General features: G+C 43.4%; 1 protein-coding gene across 1 annotated transcript in view; it reads right to left on the minus strand.

The window, feature by feature from the left end:
* LOC144769536 (extracellular calcium-sensing receptor-like) overlaps positions 1-20056 on the minus strand; it is a 140165-nt gene that overhangs the window by 53436 nt on the left and 66673 nt on the right. The window contains exon 4 of the mRNA XM_078653678.1: positions 858-981. Coding sequence (XP_078509804.1) covers positions 858-981 — 124 coding nt within the window. The remainder of the gene's footprint in view (positions 1-857; positions 982-20056) is intronic.

Consider the following 20056-nt stretch of genomic DNA (forward strand, 5'->3'; position numbering starts at 1 on the left):
CACTCATCACTTGCAACTTTATTACATGTAAGTCCCTTTGTGAATTGGACTCCTGGACTTTGGGGCCGATTAGTCGATGGTGGAAGGCTCACCACCGCTGGCCCGGCGGTGGCGGTCCATCCGGCATCACACAACCAATTACCCACCGCCATCCTAATTGGGCGCAAAGTCCGTCCGTCACTTCACCGCCAAAGGCAATCGTACCGATTGCCCGGCATATGGTGCAGGGTACCTAAAATGGTGGTGGTACCTAGCAGGCACCATCCACCGAATTAAGATGTTGTCATGAAACGGCCTTTCATTGGCGACGGAAAGCCTGGCGTGGATTGGGGCCTGTTGTAGGCCCCCTTGTTTTGGGGGGACATGTTGCTGTACTGGGGGATACCCATGGTACCACCTGCATTTCCCTGCACTGCGAGACAGGTACCACTTGGTGCCTGCCACGTAGTGCAGGGAAATGCTCAGCATCACATTTCAACATTGCAGACGGTGCTGCAGTCAGCAGCACCGTCCGCAATGTTAAATGCTGGCGGGCGCATCCTAATTGCAGTGGTGGGACCGCCGGATGTCTGGGGGGGCACCTAACATCGCAACAATGGTGGGCGGACTCATGTCTGTCCGCCATCGTAATGAGCCCCTTAGTGTTAATTTTACATCCTCTATTTAATTTGCTCATTTACTTTGACTATGCAACTGTCTGTGATGTCAGCAGATATAAAAGTCGTGTTGGTTTCCCAGGCCTGTAATGCCAATCTGAGTGAAATGTCATGTGGTGCGACTTTCTGTAATATTAGGTTCACTCAGTGTTCATTCACAGGTGAAAAGTCATGTGGGAAATAATTGAGATACAAACTCACTGTGGTGATTTGAAATTTCACCCTCTGAACATTTCAAGCAGCTGAAGCAGCAGAGGGGCTGCCCTTTCAGCATATTTTTTCGAAATCCAGGCAAACAGTCCTCACTGCAAAAAGAGCGTGGAACCTGAGAAGAAATTTTTTTACATTTTAGTCATACGCATTAGGTTTGTTTGTTCTTATTTTGTTACTCTTGTAGAAGGTACATTTAAGTTTCTCTATATTTGCATAAAATATATATTCTAGATTGATTATACTTCATTTGCAGTTGTGCAGCGTGTCCCAGAGCTTTATAAAATGCATCAGAGTGCTTCACATTGGAGCAGGAGTTCTGCAATGTGGTTTTAAATATAAGAGTTTGAGAAGAGATAAACAGTTCAAATTTTACCATCTGTTTTTCTAGAGTTAACAATTTGGTATTAAACGATGTATTCTCATGTGTCATTATAGAAATAATGACTCCTCTAAAAAAAGCTTTAAATGCATCCCATTTTACAATAGGGGAAGTAACATCATCAGGATTATGTTGAAAATATTCATGAATGGCTTTTAAAATGGTATCTCTATGAACGTCCTGAAGAACAACATCAACATTCATGCGCCATCTGGAATGAAAGACTGTAGAATTACTCATTTGAAGATGAAGTGAAATGATTGCATGGCCAGAAATTTCAGTGTGTCCAATTGTAGGTCGAGCAATACTCTTCACTAGGTCTTTAGATTCCAGTAAATATTCTAGGTGTGAAGGAGAGTTGTGTGGATTGGAGAAAAATGTGAATTGTTTCTGGTTTGGGAAATGTAACCGCCAGCTGTCAACCAATTTAGTGTTTTCAAATAATGTTCTGAGTCAATGAAATGCTTTAGGCGGAGTATAGTTGGTCAGTGATATTCTATCTAAAAGAGGATCACTAATCAAATTAAAATCACCCCCTTGAAATAAGGAAACCTTCCCAAGTTGGAGAATCTCAGAAGTAATGTGAGACCAACAATTATGGTAATTTGTTGTTGGCACACAGATAATAATCATGTGTAGAATCATATCTCCAATCTTGACTTCAACTAAACGAAATCTACCTCCTATATCTGATTTTTTGTTTAGAACTTGTAGTTGAAGACTTTTTGAAAAAAGAATAGCCATGCTATTCTTTTTGCCTTGCGCAGGGGGGAGAGATAATCTGGCCAACCTATTTCATTGCTTGTACGTTAACATTGTGTCATCAATGTGGGTCTCTTGTAATAAACAAATATCAGCTTTTTGCCTATGAAATAATCTAAAATCTTTAATCTTTTAAGTGGCTGATGTAGACATTTGACATTTAGCGAGACAACATTAACTTTAGGAGAACTATTCATTGTTTATGAGGTGATGAAAGAAAGAAAATAGAAAGACTGAACGAATTACAATATACGATAGAAGTAGCTAATAGACATGGATAACATAAAAATGACCAAACATCTAGATGTAAAAACGCTGTGTTTTGAAGTCTTCACAGCCCACTGGGGTTTTAATTTTTTGAATCCATTTCGCTGCTGTGAGCTACTCGACGGAGATAAGGAACTACTCATACCAGAATGCCCGAGGTGTGCCCACGCCCATTGGTCACGAGGTGAACATTTAATAAGACTATTTGAGCCACTAGCAGCAAAGTATCACCGCCTCTGAAGAAATGCGCTTTGCGCATGAAACGCATCAGGCACTTTCATTTGGTGAACACCTCATCCCAGCGCCTTGCAGCTTGCTCCAATAAACACAGATTTGAACTTTCCTGCGAGTGGTTTCTCTGAAATTTGGGCAAGCTATTTTTGGATGTTTAACCGGCCGGCCCTGGTCGGAGAGAAGCCCAGCCATGATTCAATGAACCCGTGCAGCGTCTTGGGATGCAGCACATTGAGGGGCAGGAAGGTCGTGTGGAGGAAGGCATAAGATGTAAAACGCTGTGTTTTGAAGTCTTCACAGCCCACTGGGGTTTTAATTTTTTGAATCCATTTCGCTGCTGTGAGCTACTCGACGGAGATAAGGAACTACTCATACCAGAATGCCCGGGGTGTGCCCACGCCCATTGGTCACGAGGTGAACATTTAATAAGACTATTTGAGCCACTAGCAGCGAAGTATCACCGCCTCTGAAGAAATGCGCTTTGCGCATGAAACGCGTCAGGCACTTTCATTTGGTGAACACCTCATCCCAGCGCCTTGCAGCTTGCTCCAATAAACACAGATTTGAACTTTCCTGCGAGTGGTTTCTCTGAAATTTGGGCAAGCTATTTTTGGATGTTTAACCGGCCGGCCCTGGTCGGAGAGAAGCCCAGCCATGATTCAATGGACCCGTGCAGCGTCTTGGGATGTAGCACATTGAGTGGCAGGAAGGTCGTGTGGAGGAAGGCATAAGATGTAAAACGCTGTGTTTTGAAGTCTTCACAGCCCACTGGGGTTTTAATTTTTTGAATCCATTTTGCTGCTGTGAGCTACTCGACGGAGATAAGGAACTACTCATACCAGAATGCCCGGGGTGTGCCCACGCCCATTGGTCACGAGGTGAACATTTAATAAGACTATTTGAGCCACTAGCAGCGAAGTATCACCGCCTCTGAAGAAATGCGCTTTGCGCATGAAACGCGTCAGGCACTTTCATTTTGTGAACACCTCATCCCAGCGCCTTGCAGCTTGCTTCAATAAACACAGATTTGAACTTTCCTGCGAGTGGTTTCTCTGAAATTTGGGCAAGCTATTTTTGGATGTTTAACCGGCCGGCCCTGGTCGGAGAGAAGCCCAGCCATGATTCAATGGACCCGTGCAGCGTCTTGGGATGCAGCACATTGAGTGGCAGGAAGGTCGTGTGGAGGAAGGCATAAGATGTAAAACGCTGTGTTTTGAAGTCTTCACAGCCCACTGGGGTTTTAATTTTTTGAATCCATTTCGCTGCTGTGAGCTACTCGACGGAGATAAGGAACTACTCATACCAGAATGCCCGGGGTGTGCCCACGCCCATTGGTCACGAGGTGAACATTTAATAAGACTATTTGAGCCACTAGCAGCGAAGTATCACCGCCTCTGAAGAAATGCGCTTTGCGCATGAAACGCGTCAGGCACTTTCATTTGGTGAACACCTCATCCCAGCGCCTTGGAGCTTGCTCCAATAAACACAGATTTGAACTTTCCTGCGAGTGGGTTCTCTGAAATTTGGGCAAGCTATTTTTGGATGTTTAACCGGCCGGCCCTGGTCGGAGAGAAGCCCAGCCATGATTCAATGGACCCGTGCAGTGTCTTGGGATGCAGCACATTGAGGGGCAGGAAGGTCGTGTGAAGAAAGGCATAAGATGTAAAACGCTGTGTTTTGAAGTCTTCACAGCCCACTGGGGTTTTAATTTTTTGAATCCATTTCGCTGCTGTGAGCTACTCGACGGAGATAAGGAACTACTCATACCAGAAAGCCCGGGGTGTGCCCACGCCCATTGGTCACGAGGTGAACATTTAATAAGACTATTTGAGCCACTAGCAGCGAAGTATCACCGCCTCTGAATAAATGCGCTTTGCGCATGAAACGCGTCAGGCACTTTCATTTGGTGAACACCTCATCCCAGCACCTTGCAGCTTGCTCCAATAAACACAGATTTGAACTTTCCTGCGAGTGGTTTCTCTGAAATTTGGGCAAGCTATTTTTGGATGTTTAACCGGCGGGCCCTGGTCGGAGAGAAGCCCAGCCATGATTCAATGGACCCGTGCAGCGTCTTGGGATGCAGCACATTGAGTGGCAGGAAGGTCGTGTGGAGGAAGGCATAAGATGTAAAACGCTGTGTTTTGAAGTCTTCACAGCCCACTGGGGTTTTAATTTTTTGAATCCATTTCGCTGCTGTGAGCTACTCGACGGAGATAAGGAACTACTCATACCAGAATGCCCGGGGTGTGCCCACGCCCATTGGTCACGAGGTGAACATTTAATAAGACTATTTGAGCCACTAGCAGCGAAGTATCACCGCCTCTGAAGAAATGCGCTTTGCGCATGAAACGTGTCAGGCACTTTCATTTGGTGAACACCTTATCCCAGCGCCTTGTAGCTTGCTCCAATAAACACAGATTTGAACTTTCCTGCGAGTGGTTTCTCTGAAATTTGGGCAAGCTATTTTTGGATGTTTAACCGGCCGGTCCTGGTCGGAGAGAAGCCCAGCCATGATTCAATGGACCCGTGCAGCGTCTTGGGATGCAGCACATTGAGGGGCAGGAAGGTCGTGTGGAGGAAGGCATAAGATGTAAAACGCTGTGTTTTGAAGTCTTCACAGCCCACTGGGGTTTTCATTTATTGAATCCATTTCGCTGCTGTGAGCTACTCGACGGAGATAAGGAACTACTCATACCAGACAGAATGCTCGGGGTGTGCCTACGCCCATTGGTCACGAGGTGAGCATTTAGTAAGACTATTTGAGCCACTAGCTGCGAAGTATCACCGCCTCTGAAGAAATGCGCTTTGCGCATGAAACGCGTCAGGCACTTTCATTTGGTGAACACCTCATCCCAGCGCCTTGCAGCTTGCTCCAATAAACACAGATTTTAACTTTCCTGCGAGTGGTTTCTCTGAAATTTGGGCAAGCTATTTTTGGATGTTTAACCGGCCGTCCCTGGTCGGAGAGAAGCCCAGCCATGATGCGATGGACCCGTGCAGCGTCTTGGGATGCAGCACATTGATTGGCAGGAAGGTCGTGTGGAGGAAGGCATAAGATGTAAAACGCTGTGTTTTGAAGTCTTCACAGCCCACTGGGGTTTTAATTTTTTGAATCCATTTCGCTGCTGTGAGCTACTCGACGGAGATAAGGAACTACTCATACCAGAATGCCCGGGGTGTGCCCACGCCCATTGGTCACGAGGTGAACATTTAATAAGACTATTTGAGCCACTAGCAGCGAAGTATCACCGCCTCTGCAGAAATGCGCTATGCGCATGAAACGCGTCAGGCACTTTCATTTGGTGAACACCTCATCCCAGCGCCTTGCAGCTTGCTCCAATAAACACAGATTTGAACTTTCCTGCGAGTGGTTTCTCTGAAATTTGGGAAAGCTATTTTTGGATGTTTAACCGGCCGGCCCTGGTCGGAGAGAAGCCCAGCCATGATTCAATGGACCCGTGCAGCGTCTTGGGATGCAGCACATTGAGGGGCAGGAAGGTCGTGTGGAGGAAGGCATAAGATGTAAAACGCTGTGTTTTGAAGTCTTCACAGCCCACTGGGGTTTTAATTTTTTGAATCCATTTTGCTGCTGTGAGCCACTCGACGGAGATAAGGAACTACTCATTCCAGAATGCCCGGGGTGTGCCCACGCCCATTGGTCACGAGGTGAACATTTAAGAAGACTATTTGAGCCACTAGCAGCGAAGTATCACTGCCTCTAAAGAAATGCGCTTTGCGCATGATACGCGTCAGGCACTTTCATTTGGTGAACACCTCATCCCAGCGCCTTGCAGCTTGCTCCAATAAACACAGATTTGAACTTTCCTGCTAGTGGTTTCTCTGAAATTTGCGCAAGCTATTTTTGTATATATATACAAACACTGTTTTGTTTGGTCCCTGCTCGCTACACATCGGGACTAGGAGGTCGGAACGCAAAGGGGACTGGAGGGAGCATGCTGATTATTTTGCGGGTTATTGACTTTTGCTGCTCAACAGAACAACAGTTCAACAGAACTCTTTAATTTAACAAACCGGCTTTCACATCCAAATTATTTCAATCATTTCAATCCCTTACACGTTTCAGAGCTCCTGCTCCTTTGTCTGAGGGAAGCCTGACAGTCACGGGTCTCTGCAGCTAGAACTCATTCTGATTTGCATAATCCTTTAATTGGCACCAGCCTCTTAAGTAAAGTTCTCAGCATCCTGGGATTTGTAGTGTGCGCTGTAGCATTTCTCCCTTTAACTGCCTGCTGGCTATTTATAAATGTTTTCCAAGCCCTCCAGTGGGCCTCCGAACATGAGCCCGGTTCGTGCTTTTTATTCCTTTATGCTGTTGGTAGGAATTCAAATAGTTTGAAACCTGCAGACCTTGGGTTCTTGGGCGGTGCATCTTCCACGGCCAGGCTGCCGTGTAATATTCCAACAAAGTTTGCCCTGAAGCTTGAAGACGCCACTCCAAAAAGGAAAGTTCAACAGAACTCTTTAATTTAACACACCGGCTTTCACATCCAAATTATTTCAATCATTTCAATCCCTTACGCGTTTCAGAGCTCCTGCTCCTTTGTCTGAGGGAAGCCTGACAGTCACGGGTCTCTGCAGCTAGAACTCATTCTGATTTGCATAATCCTTTAATTGGCACCAGCCTCTTAAGTAAAGTTCCCAGCATCCTGGGATTTGTTGTGTGTGCTGTAGCATTTCTCCCTTCAACTGCCTGCTGGCTATTTATAAATGTTTTCCAAGCCCTCCAGTGGGCCTCCGAACATGAGCCCGGTTCGTGCTTTTTATTCCTTTATGCTGCTGGTAGGAATTCAAATAGTTTGAAACCTGCAGACCTTGGGTTCTCGGGCGGTGCATCTTCCACGGCCAGGCTGCCGTGTAATATTCCAACAAAGTTTGCCCTGAAGCTTGAAGACGCCACTCCACAAAGGAAAGTTCAACAGAACTCTTTAATTTAACAAACCGGCTTTCACATCCAAATTATTTCAATCATTTCAATCCCTTACGCGTTTCAGAGCTCCTGCTCCTTTGTCTGAGGGAAGCCTGACAGTCACGGGTCTCTGCAGCTAGAACTCATTCTGATTTGCATAATCCTTTAATTGGCACCAGCCTCTTAAGTAAAGTTCTCAGCATCCTTGGATTTGTTGTGTGCGCTGTAGCATTTCTCCCTTTAACTGCCTGCTGGCTATTTATAAATGTTTTCCAAGCCCTCCAGTGGGCCTCCGAACATGAGCCCGGTTCGTGCTTTTTATTCCTTTATGCTGCTGGTAAGAATTCAAATAGTTTGAAACATGCAAACCTTGGGTTCTCGGGCGGTGCATCTTCCACGGCCAGGCTGCCGTGTAATATTCCAACAAAGTTTGCCCTGAAGCTTGAAGACGCCACTCCACAAAGGAAAGTTCAACAGAACTCTTTAATTTAACAAACCGGCTTTCACATCCAAATTATTTCAATCATTTCAATCCCTTACGCGTTTCAGAGCTCCTGCTCCTTTGTCTGAGGGAAGCCTGACAGTCACGGGTCTCTGCAGCTAGAACTCATTCTGATTTGCATAATCCTTTAATTGGCACCAGCCTCTTAAGTAAAGTTCTCAGCATCCTGGGATTTGTAGTGTGCGCTGTAGCATTTCTCCCTTTAACTGCCTGCTGGCTATTTATAAATGTATTCCAAGCCCTCCAGTGGGCCTCCGAACATGAGCCCGGTTCGTGCTTTTTATACCTTTATGCTGCTGGTAGGAATTCAAATAGTTTGAAACCTGCAGACCTTGGGTTCTTGGGTGGTGCATCTTCCACGGCCAGGCTGCCGTGTAATATTCCAACAAAGTTTGCCCTGAAGCTTGAAGACGCCACTCCACAAAGGAAAGTTCAACAGAACTCTTTAATTTAACAAACCGGCTTTCACATCCAAATTATTTTAATCATTTCAATCCCTTACGCGTTTCAGAGCTCCTGCTCCTTTGTCTGAGGGAAGCCTGACAGTCACGGGTCTCTGCAGCTAGAACTCATTCTGATTTGCATAATCCTTTAATTGGCACCAGCCTCTTAAGTAAAGTTCTCAGCAGCCTGGGATTTGTAGTGTGCGCTGTAGCACTTCTCCCTTTAACTGCCTGCTGGCTATTTATAAATGTTTTCCAAGCTCTCCAGTGGGCCTCCGAACATGAGCCCGGTTCGTGCTTTTTATTCCTTTATGCTGCTGATAGGAATTCAAATAGTTTGAAACCTGCAGACCTTGGGTTCTTGGGCGGTGCATCTTCCACGGCCAGGCTGCCGTGTAATATTCCAACAAAGTTTGCCCTGAAGCTTGAAGACGCCACTCCACAAAGGAAAGTTCAACAGAACTCTTTAATTTAACAAACCGGCTTTCACATCCAAATTATTTCAATCATTTCAATCCCTTACGCGTTTCAGAGCTCCTGCTCCTTTGTCTGAGGGAAGCCTGACAGTCACGGGTCTCTGCAGCTAGAACTCATTCTGATTTGCATAATCCTTTAATTGGCACCAGCCTCTTAAGTAAAGTTCTCAGCATCCTGGGATTTGTAGTGTGCGCTGTAGCATTTCTCCCTTTAACTGCCTGCTGGCTATTTATAAATGTTTTCCAAGCCCTCCAGTGGGCCTCCGAACATGAGCCCGGTTCGTGCTTTTTATTCCTTTATGCTGCTGGTAGGAATTCAAATAGTTTGAAACCTGCAGACCTTGGGTTCTTGGGCAGTGCATCTTCCACGGCCAGGCTGCCGTGTAATATTTCAACAAAGTTTGCCCTGAAGCTTGAAGACGCCACTCCACAAAGGAAAGTTCAACAGAACTCTTTAATTTAACAAACCGGCTTTCACATCCAAGTTATTTCAATCATTTCAATCCCTTACGCGTTTCAGAGCTCCTGCTCCTTTGTCTGAGGGAAGCCTGACAGTCACGGGTCTCTGCAGCTAGAACTCATTCTGATTTGCATAATCCTTTAATTGGCACCAGCCTCTTAAGTAAAGTTCTCAGCATCCTGGGATTTGTAGTGTGCGCTGTAGCATTTCTCCCTTTAACTGCCTGCTGGCTATTTATAAATGTTTTCCAAGCCCTCCAGTGGGCCTCCGAACATGATCCCGGTTCGTTCTTTTCAGAACCCAAGGTCTGCAGGTTTCAAACTATTTGAATTCCTACCAGCAGCATAAAGGAATAAAAAGCACGAACCGGGCTCATGTTCGGAGGCCCACTGGAGGGCTTGGAAAACATTTATAAATAGCCAGCAGGCAGTTAAAGGGAGAAATGCTACACCGCACACAACAAATCCCAGGATGCTGAGAACTTTACTTAAGAGGCTGGTGCCAATTAAAGGATTATGCAAATCAGAATGAGTTCTAGCTGCAGAGACCCGTGACTGTCAGGCTTCCCTCAGACAAAGGAGCAGGAGCTCTGAAACGCGTAAGGGATTGAAATGATTGAAATAATTTGGATGTGAAAGCCGGTTTGTTAAATTAAAGAGTTCTGTTGAACTTTCCTTTGTGGAGTGGCGTCTTCAAGCTTCAGGGCAAACTTTGTTGGAATATTACACGGCAGCCTGGCCGTGGAAGATGCACCGCCCAAGAACCCAAGGTCTGCAGGTTTCAAACTATTTGAATTCGTACCAGCAGCATAAAGGAATAAAAAGCACGAACCGGGCTCATGTGCGGAGGCCCACTGGAGGGCTTGGAAAACATTTATAAATAGCCAGCAGGCAGTTAAAGGGACAAATGCTACAGCGCACACTACAAATCCCAGGATGCTGAGAACTTTACTTAAGAGGCTGGTGCCAATTAAAGGATTATGCAAATCAGAATGAGTTCTAGCTGCAGAGACCCGTGACTGTCAGGCTTCCCTCAGACAAAGGAGCAGGAGCTCTGAAACGCGTAAGGGATTGAAATGATTGAAATAATTTGGATGTGAAAGCCGGTTTGTTAAATTAAAGAGTTCTGTTGAACTTTCCTTTGTGGAGTGGCGTCTTCAAGCTTCAGGGCAAACTTTGTTGGAATATTACACGGCAGCCTGGCCGTGGAAGATGCACCGCCCAAGAACCCAAGGTCTGCAGGTTTCAAACTATTTGAATTCCTACCAGCAGCATAAAGGAATAAAAAGCATGAACCGGGCTCATGCTCGGAGGCCCACTGGAGGGCTTGGAAAACATTTATAAATAGCCAGCAGGCAGTTAAAGGGAGAAATGCTACAGCGCACACAACAAATCCCAGGATGCTGAGAACTTTACTTAAGAGGCTGGTGCCAATTAAAGGATTATGCAAATCAGAATGAGTTCTAGCTGCAGAGACCCGTGACTGTCAGGCTTCCCTCAGACAAAGGAGCAGGAGCTCTGAAACGTGTAAGGGATTGAAATGATTGAAATAATTTGGATGTGAAAGCCGGTTTGTTAAATTAAAGAGTTCTGTTGAACTTTCCTTTGTGGAGTGGCGTCTTCAAGCTTCAGGGCAAACTTTGTTGGAATATTACACGGCAGCCTGGCCGTGGAAGATGCACCGCCCAAGAACCCAAGGTCTGCAGGTTTCAAACTATTTGAATTCCTACCAGCAGCATAAAGGAATAAAAAGCACGAACCGGGCTCATGTTCGGAGGCCCACTGGAGGGCTTGGAAAACATTTATAAATAGCCAGCAGGCAGTTAAAGGGAGAAATGCTACAGCGCACACAACAAATCCCAGGATGCTGAGAACTTTACTTAAGAGGCTGGTGCCAATTAAAGGATTATGCAAATCAGAATGAGTTCTAGCTGCAGAGACCCGTGACTGTCAGGCTTCCCTCAGACAAAGGAGCAGGAGCTCTGAAACGCGTAAGGGATTGAAATGATTGAAATAATTTGGATGTGAAAGCCGGTTTGTTAAATTAAAGAGTTCTGTTGAACTTTCCTTTGTGGAGTGGCGTCTTCAAGCTTCAGGGCAAACTTTGTTGGAATATTACACGGCAGCCTGGCCGTGGAAGATGCACCGCCCAAGAACCCAAGGTCTGCAGGTTTCAAACTATTTGAATTCCTACCAGCAGCATAAAGGAATAAAAAGCACGAACCGGGCTCATGTGCGGAGGCCCACTGGAGGGCTTGGAAAACATTTATAAATAGCCAGCAGGCAGTTAAAGGGAGAAATGCTACAGCGCACACTACAAATCCCAGGATGCTGAGAACTTTACTTAAGAGGCTGGTGCCAATTAAAGGATTATGCAAATCAGAATGAGTTCTTGCTGCAGAGACCCGTGACTGTCAGGCTTCCCTCAGACAAAGGAGCAGAAGCTCTGAAACGCGTAAGGGATTGAAATGATTGAAATAATTTGGATGTGAAAGCCGGTTTGTTAAATTGAAGAGTTCTGTTGAACTTTCCTTTGTGGAGTGGCGTCTTCAAGCTTCAGGGCAAACTTTGTTGGAATATATATATATGTATATATATATATATATATATATATATATACAAATACACAACATAGATACAACAAACATAAACAGTGAAGAGATACACATGTGCACCCAAGAGAGGGAAAGAAAAGAGAGAGAGGAGCACACCCGCACCAGAAAAGGATTATCATAGTACTAACAGGAGCAATACTAACCTGACAGCAAATATACCTACGAGTTATCATACAGGTATTAAAGCATAAGTAGTAACACTGTCTGAATAAATTCAAGTTAGAGAGTCATGTGTATCCATTGATAGAGGACAGTAGTTATCCAGGAAAGCTTGAAGGTCCTCCGGTTGAGGAGAGGATTTGGAGATATCGTCTTTCCAGATACGCATGGTGGATGGATCAAAGAGTCCATACTTGAAGCCAGAGTCTCTCAACCGTGGTCTAAAAGTTTCAAAATCTCGTCATATCGCAACCGTCTCCTTGGCGAAGTTGATGGATTAAAATTTTCAAGCCATTAACTAGAAGAGAAGGAATTTCACGAGCTGCCTTTCTGAAAAGAACAAGGTGATGATGACGTAAACCTTGAAGATAACGTGCCTGGGCTTAGTCTGACCTGGTTTGCGATGAGATGGATCACAATGTGCTTTATATATTTCAAATTTTTCCAAGAACTTCACATACAATAAATTAGGCAATAGATTCTCTAAATATCGCCTACAATCATTCCCTTCAATATCTTTAGGCAAAATAAAAATATGTAAGTTGTATTGCCTATTCCTGTTCTCCAACTCAATTAATCTAGTATTGATGAAGGGTATTTTTGTAACCATTGGCAATATCTTATCCGTTTTGGCTATAACATCATGTAGTTTGATCTCATTATCTGTAACCTTCATTGAAAAACTGGCCATGTCTTTCCGTATACTTTTAATTTCCATGGCAATATTGTCAGTATTTGATCTAACTGCCTTTAATTCCTCCAGAATAGAAGTAAGGGAGTGTTCCAATGAATCTATCATTTTTGACTTCAGAGGTGGAGGAGAAACTGTTTGCTTACGTTTACTTGCTGTAGATTTATTTTCCATTCTCATTCAAATGAATAAAATGAAGAAACCCAGGTGAAAATCATCAAAATTACTGTATAAATAAAGTTAAAAGGTTCAAACCGGTGCAGCAGCTAAAACTAGCTGTGGGTGGAAACCAAGGCTGAAGCCACGCCCTCTCTTAGAGTAGGACTCTGCCTCCCTGATGGGAACTTTGGATTAGGCTGAGGGAAGGTCCCGGTGGATGCGAGCACACAGCCAGAGGAGGTCCAGAAGTCGCCCAAATCGCCAGGAAAGTTGAAGAAACACTCCTTCTGCAGCAGGTATGCAGTAACTATAGCAGGATATACACAATTCCTGCAATTTAGGTTTCATTTACCTCATGGTATAGATGGGTGACCCAGAGTTTAGTTCTGATCCATCATCTTAGATCCTGTGCTTGCGCGTCACCCTTAGCTTTCTTTTTGAATACCGAAGTGGACAGGATTCTTCTAATGTTTGGGGGGGGGAGGAGCAAGTTCCAAATTCTTGGTGCAGCTCCAAAGAAAGCTCTGTCATAAGTTCTCTTCTTCTGGAAGAGAGCAGGGTTCAGTAAAAGATCTCTGGTGCTCTGAGAGAATGTGCTTTCTCCTGATAATAGGATTTTCTGGGCTAGGTATAATGGTGTTCTGTAGTGTATCGCTTTGTGTGTGATACATGCCTATAGTTGGATTCTTGCTTCGTAAGATAGCCAATGAAGTGCTTTCAGATGTGGTCAACCTTTCTAGAGCCTGTAAAGAGTCTTTTGGCTGCATTGAGACAAGCTTTTAGTGGGGCTGTTGAAATCTTAGGTAGTCCTGATAAAGTTATGCATCTGTACTCTGTTGGTGTTTTGAGGTCAAATGTTGCTATGAATAGTTTCAGTTTTCTACGATAACTCAGATGAAAGCGGGCAATTTTTGCCATTGTGTTGATGTGGGTTTGCATGTTCAGGTTCTTAACTCGCATAATTCCAAGAGACTTGGTTGAGTCCACTTGACTCGGAGTACAGTTTAGCGCTGTGATCATCTTGGTACATTCCTTTATCCTCGCTGAGCTTTTCTGGGTGGAAACCAGAAGGAATTATGTTTTATGCAGGTTTAACTTGAGATGATTATAAGATAACCATTGAATGGTCCTCTTTAATGTCTAGTTCATCATGATGATCTCTTACAGCGATGTGATCTTAATATTTAACTGTGTGCCATCTGTATACATGTGGAAGGAGATCAGTGCTGGCTGTAAAGTTTTGGTTAGTGGTTCTTGATATATTTTGAATAGAGATGGGGATAGTGTTGATCCCTGTGGTACTCCAATTTGATTTCGGGATTGTACAGTTGTTGGTTCACCATGAAACTTTATGATCTGTTCTCTAAGAAGGATCTAAACCATTCTAGGAATGTACCCAATAATCCAATTTTTTCCTCCAGCCGATCTACTATTTTGACATGGTTTACCGTGTCGAATGTGGATGATAAGTAGAGCAGTAGTTGGAGACATGTTTTGTTGCGGTCTAGAGCAAGTACAGCCCCATCTACTATGTGAAGAATTGTTGTTTTTATACTGTGATTTGGCCTGAACCCTGATTGGCAGCCATCCAGTAGTTTGAATTCAGAAATGTGTTGGCTCATTTGTTGTTGAACACATTTTTCCAGAACTTTAGCTCGCATGGGAATGTTTTTTACCGTTCTAAAGTTGTTAGAGTACGAGGGGTTCACAGTAGGTTTTTTAAGATGGTGATGACTTGCCCCATTTTTAGGCAGTCTGGTAAGGATCCTAGCAATAGCAAAGCATTAATAATCTTGGTACACGAGGGGATGAGAAAATGGTTGATTGTAGACTAACATTTTGAGGGGAGAGATTCATCATAGTGGTTGTTCGGTTTTATGGTCAACAGGGTTTTGGCAATATATTTGTGATCATATATTTTGAATTCTGACCACTGAGCATTATTTTTGGGCGTTGACTGATTGGGTTGAGACAGATGCTTAGCAGGTGTGTTCTTTAGGTTTGAGGGGTTTTCAGTGGCTTTCTTGAGCTTGACATCCAGGGAGTTAGCTTTGGCTGTAAAGAAGGAAAATAATTCCTCATAGCTTATTTTCGATTTTGATGCTTATTAGAGACAATTTGGCCATTTTGTAAAATTGTTCTTTTAACAATTCAAAGAGTTTACTCAGTATGTGTTTTGGATTATAAAGTTCCCTTCTAAAGAAGTCATTTTTGATTTAGAATACTGTTATTGTAGGTGTTCTGGTCTGTCTCAGCAGTTTTAGTTGGGGGAAGGATGGGTGTTGTCTCCATTTCCATTCTGTTAGTCTGAGTATCCATCTTTCTTCGCTGCGGGATCCGGTAAACCATGGATTTTTATATTTATCCGGCATTCTTTCAGTTTTAAAGCGGCTACATCATCAATTTTTTTCGTCATTGTGGTGTTGTAGTGTTCCGTGAGTTCGCTGACATCTGCCACGTTATTAGGAGGTTGCAGTTCTTTCTCGCATTGTGCTGCTAGTTTCTTCATTTTGAGGCATTTGAGGGCCCATTAGGATGACGGGCGGACTTTGTCCGCCCGTTATCCTGTCGTGTCTATGGACCGCCCGCCATAAGGGTTGGGGGCATTAGGATGCGCCCGCCACATTGGCGGGCGCATCCTGTATCTTCAGCATTGCGGCGGGCGGTGCTGAATGCACCGCCCGCCGCAATGCTGAAGATACATGCAATGCATTACAAAGCACAACGTGACAGGCACCGTGCGGTGCCTGCCACATTGTACTTTGTAATGCTGGGGGTTACCATAGTAGTAAAGTTTGATGTAGAGTAGAGTCTGATGTATTCACATGATTCAAGGGAGTCTGAGTGAACTTTTGTGATGGAGATGTCAGAACTATGGATAAAGGCAATGCCTGCATGCATTTTGTTTAGCCTTTCTAGTCTCACAATGTTGTAGTTTGGTTGAACCAATAGATCAATGCAGAGGAATATGATTCCGATAGTCATGATTCTGTTAAGATAGTCCGGTTGATTTCCTGGTTTAAGATGAGGTCAGCTATATCTGCGGCATGTTTAGTGGCTGAACGACAGTTGAGCTGTGGCTATTTGCAAGTACTGTGTAAAATGTGGTTTCTTTATTACAAATGCCGGAGGAGCCGTACAGGCCCGCCACAAATAGAATTGCATTCTGACACATGTTATATGTTCAGTATGCGGCTGACAAACCACTATTTCTTTCTGGTCTCTGGAGGATGAGGAACTGAGTTGTCCCTGCAGTATTTCGCATCTCTGCTGCGTTTAGACAACCCACCCTGCTATCTCTCTTTGTAGCTTTTTGCAAGCGCTGTGAAAAAACTGGTTTCTATGTGCTTCCTTTAAATGGGAATGTTTAAAGTTTGGGTGTTTTATTTAAACGTTAATACTGTTTAGAATTTTTACCTGCTTAGAAAGTGCTGAATAATTGCGCACCGATCTGCCGTAAAATAGTACCATCCATTTTGACGGCAGTGAGGCTCCTTATAAATTGTTATGATGAAAATCAGCTGTATAAATGTTAAGAGGATTGTATATGAAGTGCTCATGGTAACAGTATAGAAATATCTATTTAGTGATATTCCACACATTCTATGAGCAGCATGATGTTTGGTTACTGCCGCTTTTGTAGTGCTTAATGGTACCAGAAGAGGTGCTGGGGCTAACCTTTCTTAGCTTAATTACAAATCCCAGAGGAGGTGTATAGGCTACGCCACAAATAGAATTGTATTTTTGCACATGTTATTTTTAGTATGCGGCTAACAAACCATTATTTCTTTCTTGTCTCAGGAAGATGAGGAACTGTTGCATGGATTAAACACATATACAGAGCTATGCGCAGGAAACCAGAACCCCAATCCGACTAGCTATAGTGTAGTGTAGTTCCTTTATTCCCAATAGGCTCTGCACATTTGAATAATATATCCTATAGATGTGACGTAGGGCTTAGGTCGACTAGGTCTCTATCGAATATATTAGACTTAATTGTGGGTGCCGGCTAGCTCAGAGGTCACTAGAAACTTTCTTGAATAAACCAGAAGGGATTAGTTTCTGACAACCGCATAAACATGACAACTGTCGTGGAAACAATAGATAGATATTTCACTCAGCCAATCGTGCATGCTTCGTTTCATCAGATGTGCAGAGAAATAGAGAGACAGGCGTTTTCAATAAAAGTATTTATTGAACAGTCTTCTTTCTCATGCAGAAGAAATGAACTGCTACAATCGTTATAATGGCTGTAAACTATAATGCGTACAGCAAGAAGAGTATTATAAAATAATACTGTAAAAGCATGGTATGGTTTCTAAGCCATAAAATACATACATAAATAACAAAGACTAAAAGTACTCAACTGGTGCTTCTAAAATACGCCTACCCCGATGTACCTAACCTAAGTCTAGTATGAGGGAAGAAGTAAGTAAGATGTAGCATAGGTTTAGTTTATTTGCTAAGAATCTATCCAAGATTTCTCTTAGGGTCTAATCAACTCAGTACCTTGGTTTTAGAATGAAGGAGGTCTGGTATCTCTGTCTCGTGACTCGATTTCCCAACACCCCACAAGGGGAGCTTGGAAACACTGGAGCTGGATTCTCAGCGAGAGAAAGGCAGCCTCTCTGTCAGTGCATCAGCTGGAGGGTCGGCTTCCTTCGGCACTTGCTGTAGCTAGCTGCGTCGGGCAAGTAGATAGTCGAACCGCTCCAAACCACCGTGTGTTTGCTAGGGCAAGTGTGGGCATATTTATACCTTGAAGGTGCCTGGTTTGACGTAAAGTCGGACATAATAACGTAAACGCCATGATTTCTACGACAAATCAATATTCAAGAAAGGGGATGTCCCTGACTGCTGAAGCCGAGTTTTCTAAGAAATCATTGTGGCTTTTTGGATCTAGTGGAAGTAGCCATGCCTGTATTAGGACTGCATGGGCTATGTATAAATATGCATATAATTTCTATGCCTATATAAGGGTAATGTGAATTATACCTATATAGGGGTATGAATCGGGAAATTTACACTAGGGTCCTAAAACACTATACAACACCCACTCCAGTTTAGTATGTTCGATATTACTAAATTCTAAGCATTAAAAACATATCTAAAGCATGATATGTTTACAATCCCACCCAAAATGGTTGTACACAAAAACTAGCATTTGTGATGTATGCATTTAGAAAAAAGGCGTTATTTTCATTCAAAGCATGTAGTATGACATTGGAAAAATGCTTATCAGAATGAGTCATGAAATAACATTGATGAAATGGCTCTGAAATACAGAAGAAACGTCGAGACCATTTCATGACAGAATATAAAAACTGTTTTAGTTGTGAACAAGGTCAAATATTGTCTCTTGGAAGTGTTCAAAGAAATCTTGTTCTCTAAGAATAGTTCTACTTTAAGCAGATTACTTTGTACCCAAAAAAAAAAAAATTCAATTTGGAAAAAGTTACATCGAAGAAAAATAGACTTCTATAGTTGTTTTGAAAAGTGAAGGTCGAATTCAGAGTTCATCAGAACGCTGTGTGCTAATGTCAAAAGCCATTCTCGCTGTTAGGAGAAAACATCAAGTCTTCTAAGTTTGAAAAGAATTTGTCTACTACTGTAGGTGAAAGTTGGACTACCTCGTTAAGCAGATCAATTGTACACAGATGAGAAGCATCGCCGTCAGCGTCAGTCGCATTAGAAATGTTCGCAGTAGGTGGTACCTGTGTGCCTGTTGGTCCACGTATCTCACCGTCAGCTTGTTGTGCCGGTGAGACATCCATGAATGCCGTCATCAGGATTGGTAGCCGTTGGGGACAAAACAATGCATGAGACGTTACTGAACCAAGCAAAGTATCAACATCTGTTGGCAGTGCTAATGGAAGTGTCTAGCACGCATTCTTCTCCACATAGCAGGCATCGTAGAACAGGTAAGATGCAATTTTGCCAGATTGGTCTGAATGAAAGAAACCATGTGGTAGTCAGATCTTTGAAACGAGCCAAGCCCAAAATTTGGATTTTGCGCTCACGACACTTCATTGCCAGGAGAGTGTTCTTGATGGTAATCTGGGCGTTGTTGGTGGATTGGCTTGCCATATCGAAGCAGAAGTAGCAAAAATAAAATTCCTGCTGTGAGTCCCAAAACGAGAGACAGTCCGCCAAACACGAAGCACGAAGTTTGGAAATATGCTGAGGATTGCTTCAAAAGGTGCTAACAGTCCCGATAAAATCGTCTTAAATACAAGTACAATACCACTAGTATCAGACATGTTTAAGATACAACCTAACATTTCTGCGAAATGTATGGGGCAGTTTGTTGATAATAAGGTATGTATCTCTGCAGAGGACCTTGCAACTTGCAGATCATATGTCTCTTTGGAAGAGGTCAGTGGCACAGTTTTTTGTAAAAGAATGGCTTTCATTCTGCTTAAAGTATCAATTTGTATAGAAGACATGTTCAGTGAAGGACATAACGGCAACTCCCTGTCTGTCTTAGTTTTAGGAAACAATACTTGCATATAACAAGTGACCCTGGCTGATACACTTAGGAGATAGGCAATGCCTGGCATCATTCCACAACAGCTGTGATCATTCTTCATTATGTAGCTCTGGCAACGTAATGGTGTCATGTATTATCCATTCTATGGCTGGTTTCTCAGAAACAGTCAATGGTAATCTTTCCAGTTTTTCTATGCTCAGCACCGTATAGTCTGTTCCCCTCTGTGCCAAAGAGATTTGTTTATCTGTAAGGGTAAATCCAATAAACAATGATGTGGTGTTGATTAGACACCAAGGCACATAGCCTGAACGAAGATATTGTAATGACCAGCCTAGCAGCATTATAGAACGCAACTGAGACTGTCCATGTTGTAACATGACCAAGTCCTGTTCCATTATGTCTATGGAAGAGGATACTATGCTGTCCAAAGAATAAATTCTGGATGACAGAGTTGCTAACCCATTGTCAACTAAGGAGAGAGCTTTCTCTAAATTAATACGATCAAGTTATTGTATTCGTTCTTCAGTTTCCATTAGCGTGACTTTCCATGCTTCATTATAATCAGCATAAATACCGGCGTATATGAAACATTTATGACGTGGTTTATGAGGCCCTAGTAAGAAG

This window comes from Lissotriton helveticus, chromosome 7 (assembly GCF_964261635.1).
Source record: "Lissotriton helveticus chromosome 7, aLisHel1.1, whole genome shotgun sequence".
Lineage (NCBI taxonomy): Eukaryota > Metazoa > Chordata > Amphibia > Caudata > Salamandridae > Lissotriton > Lissotriton helveticus.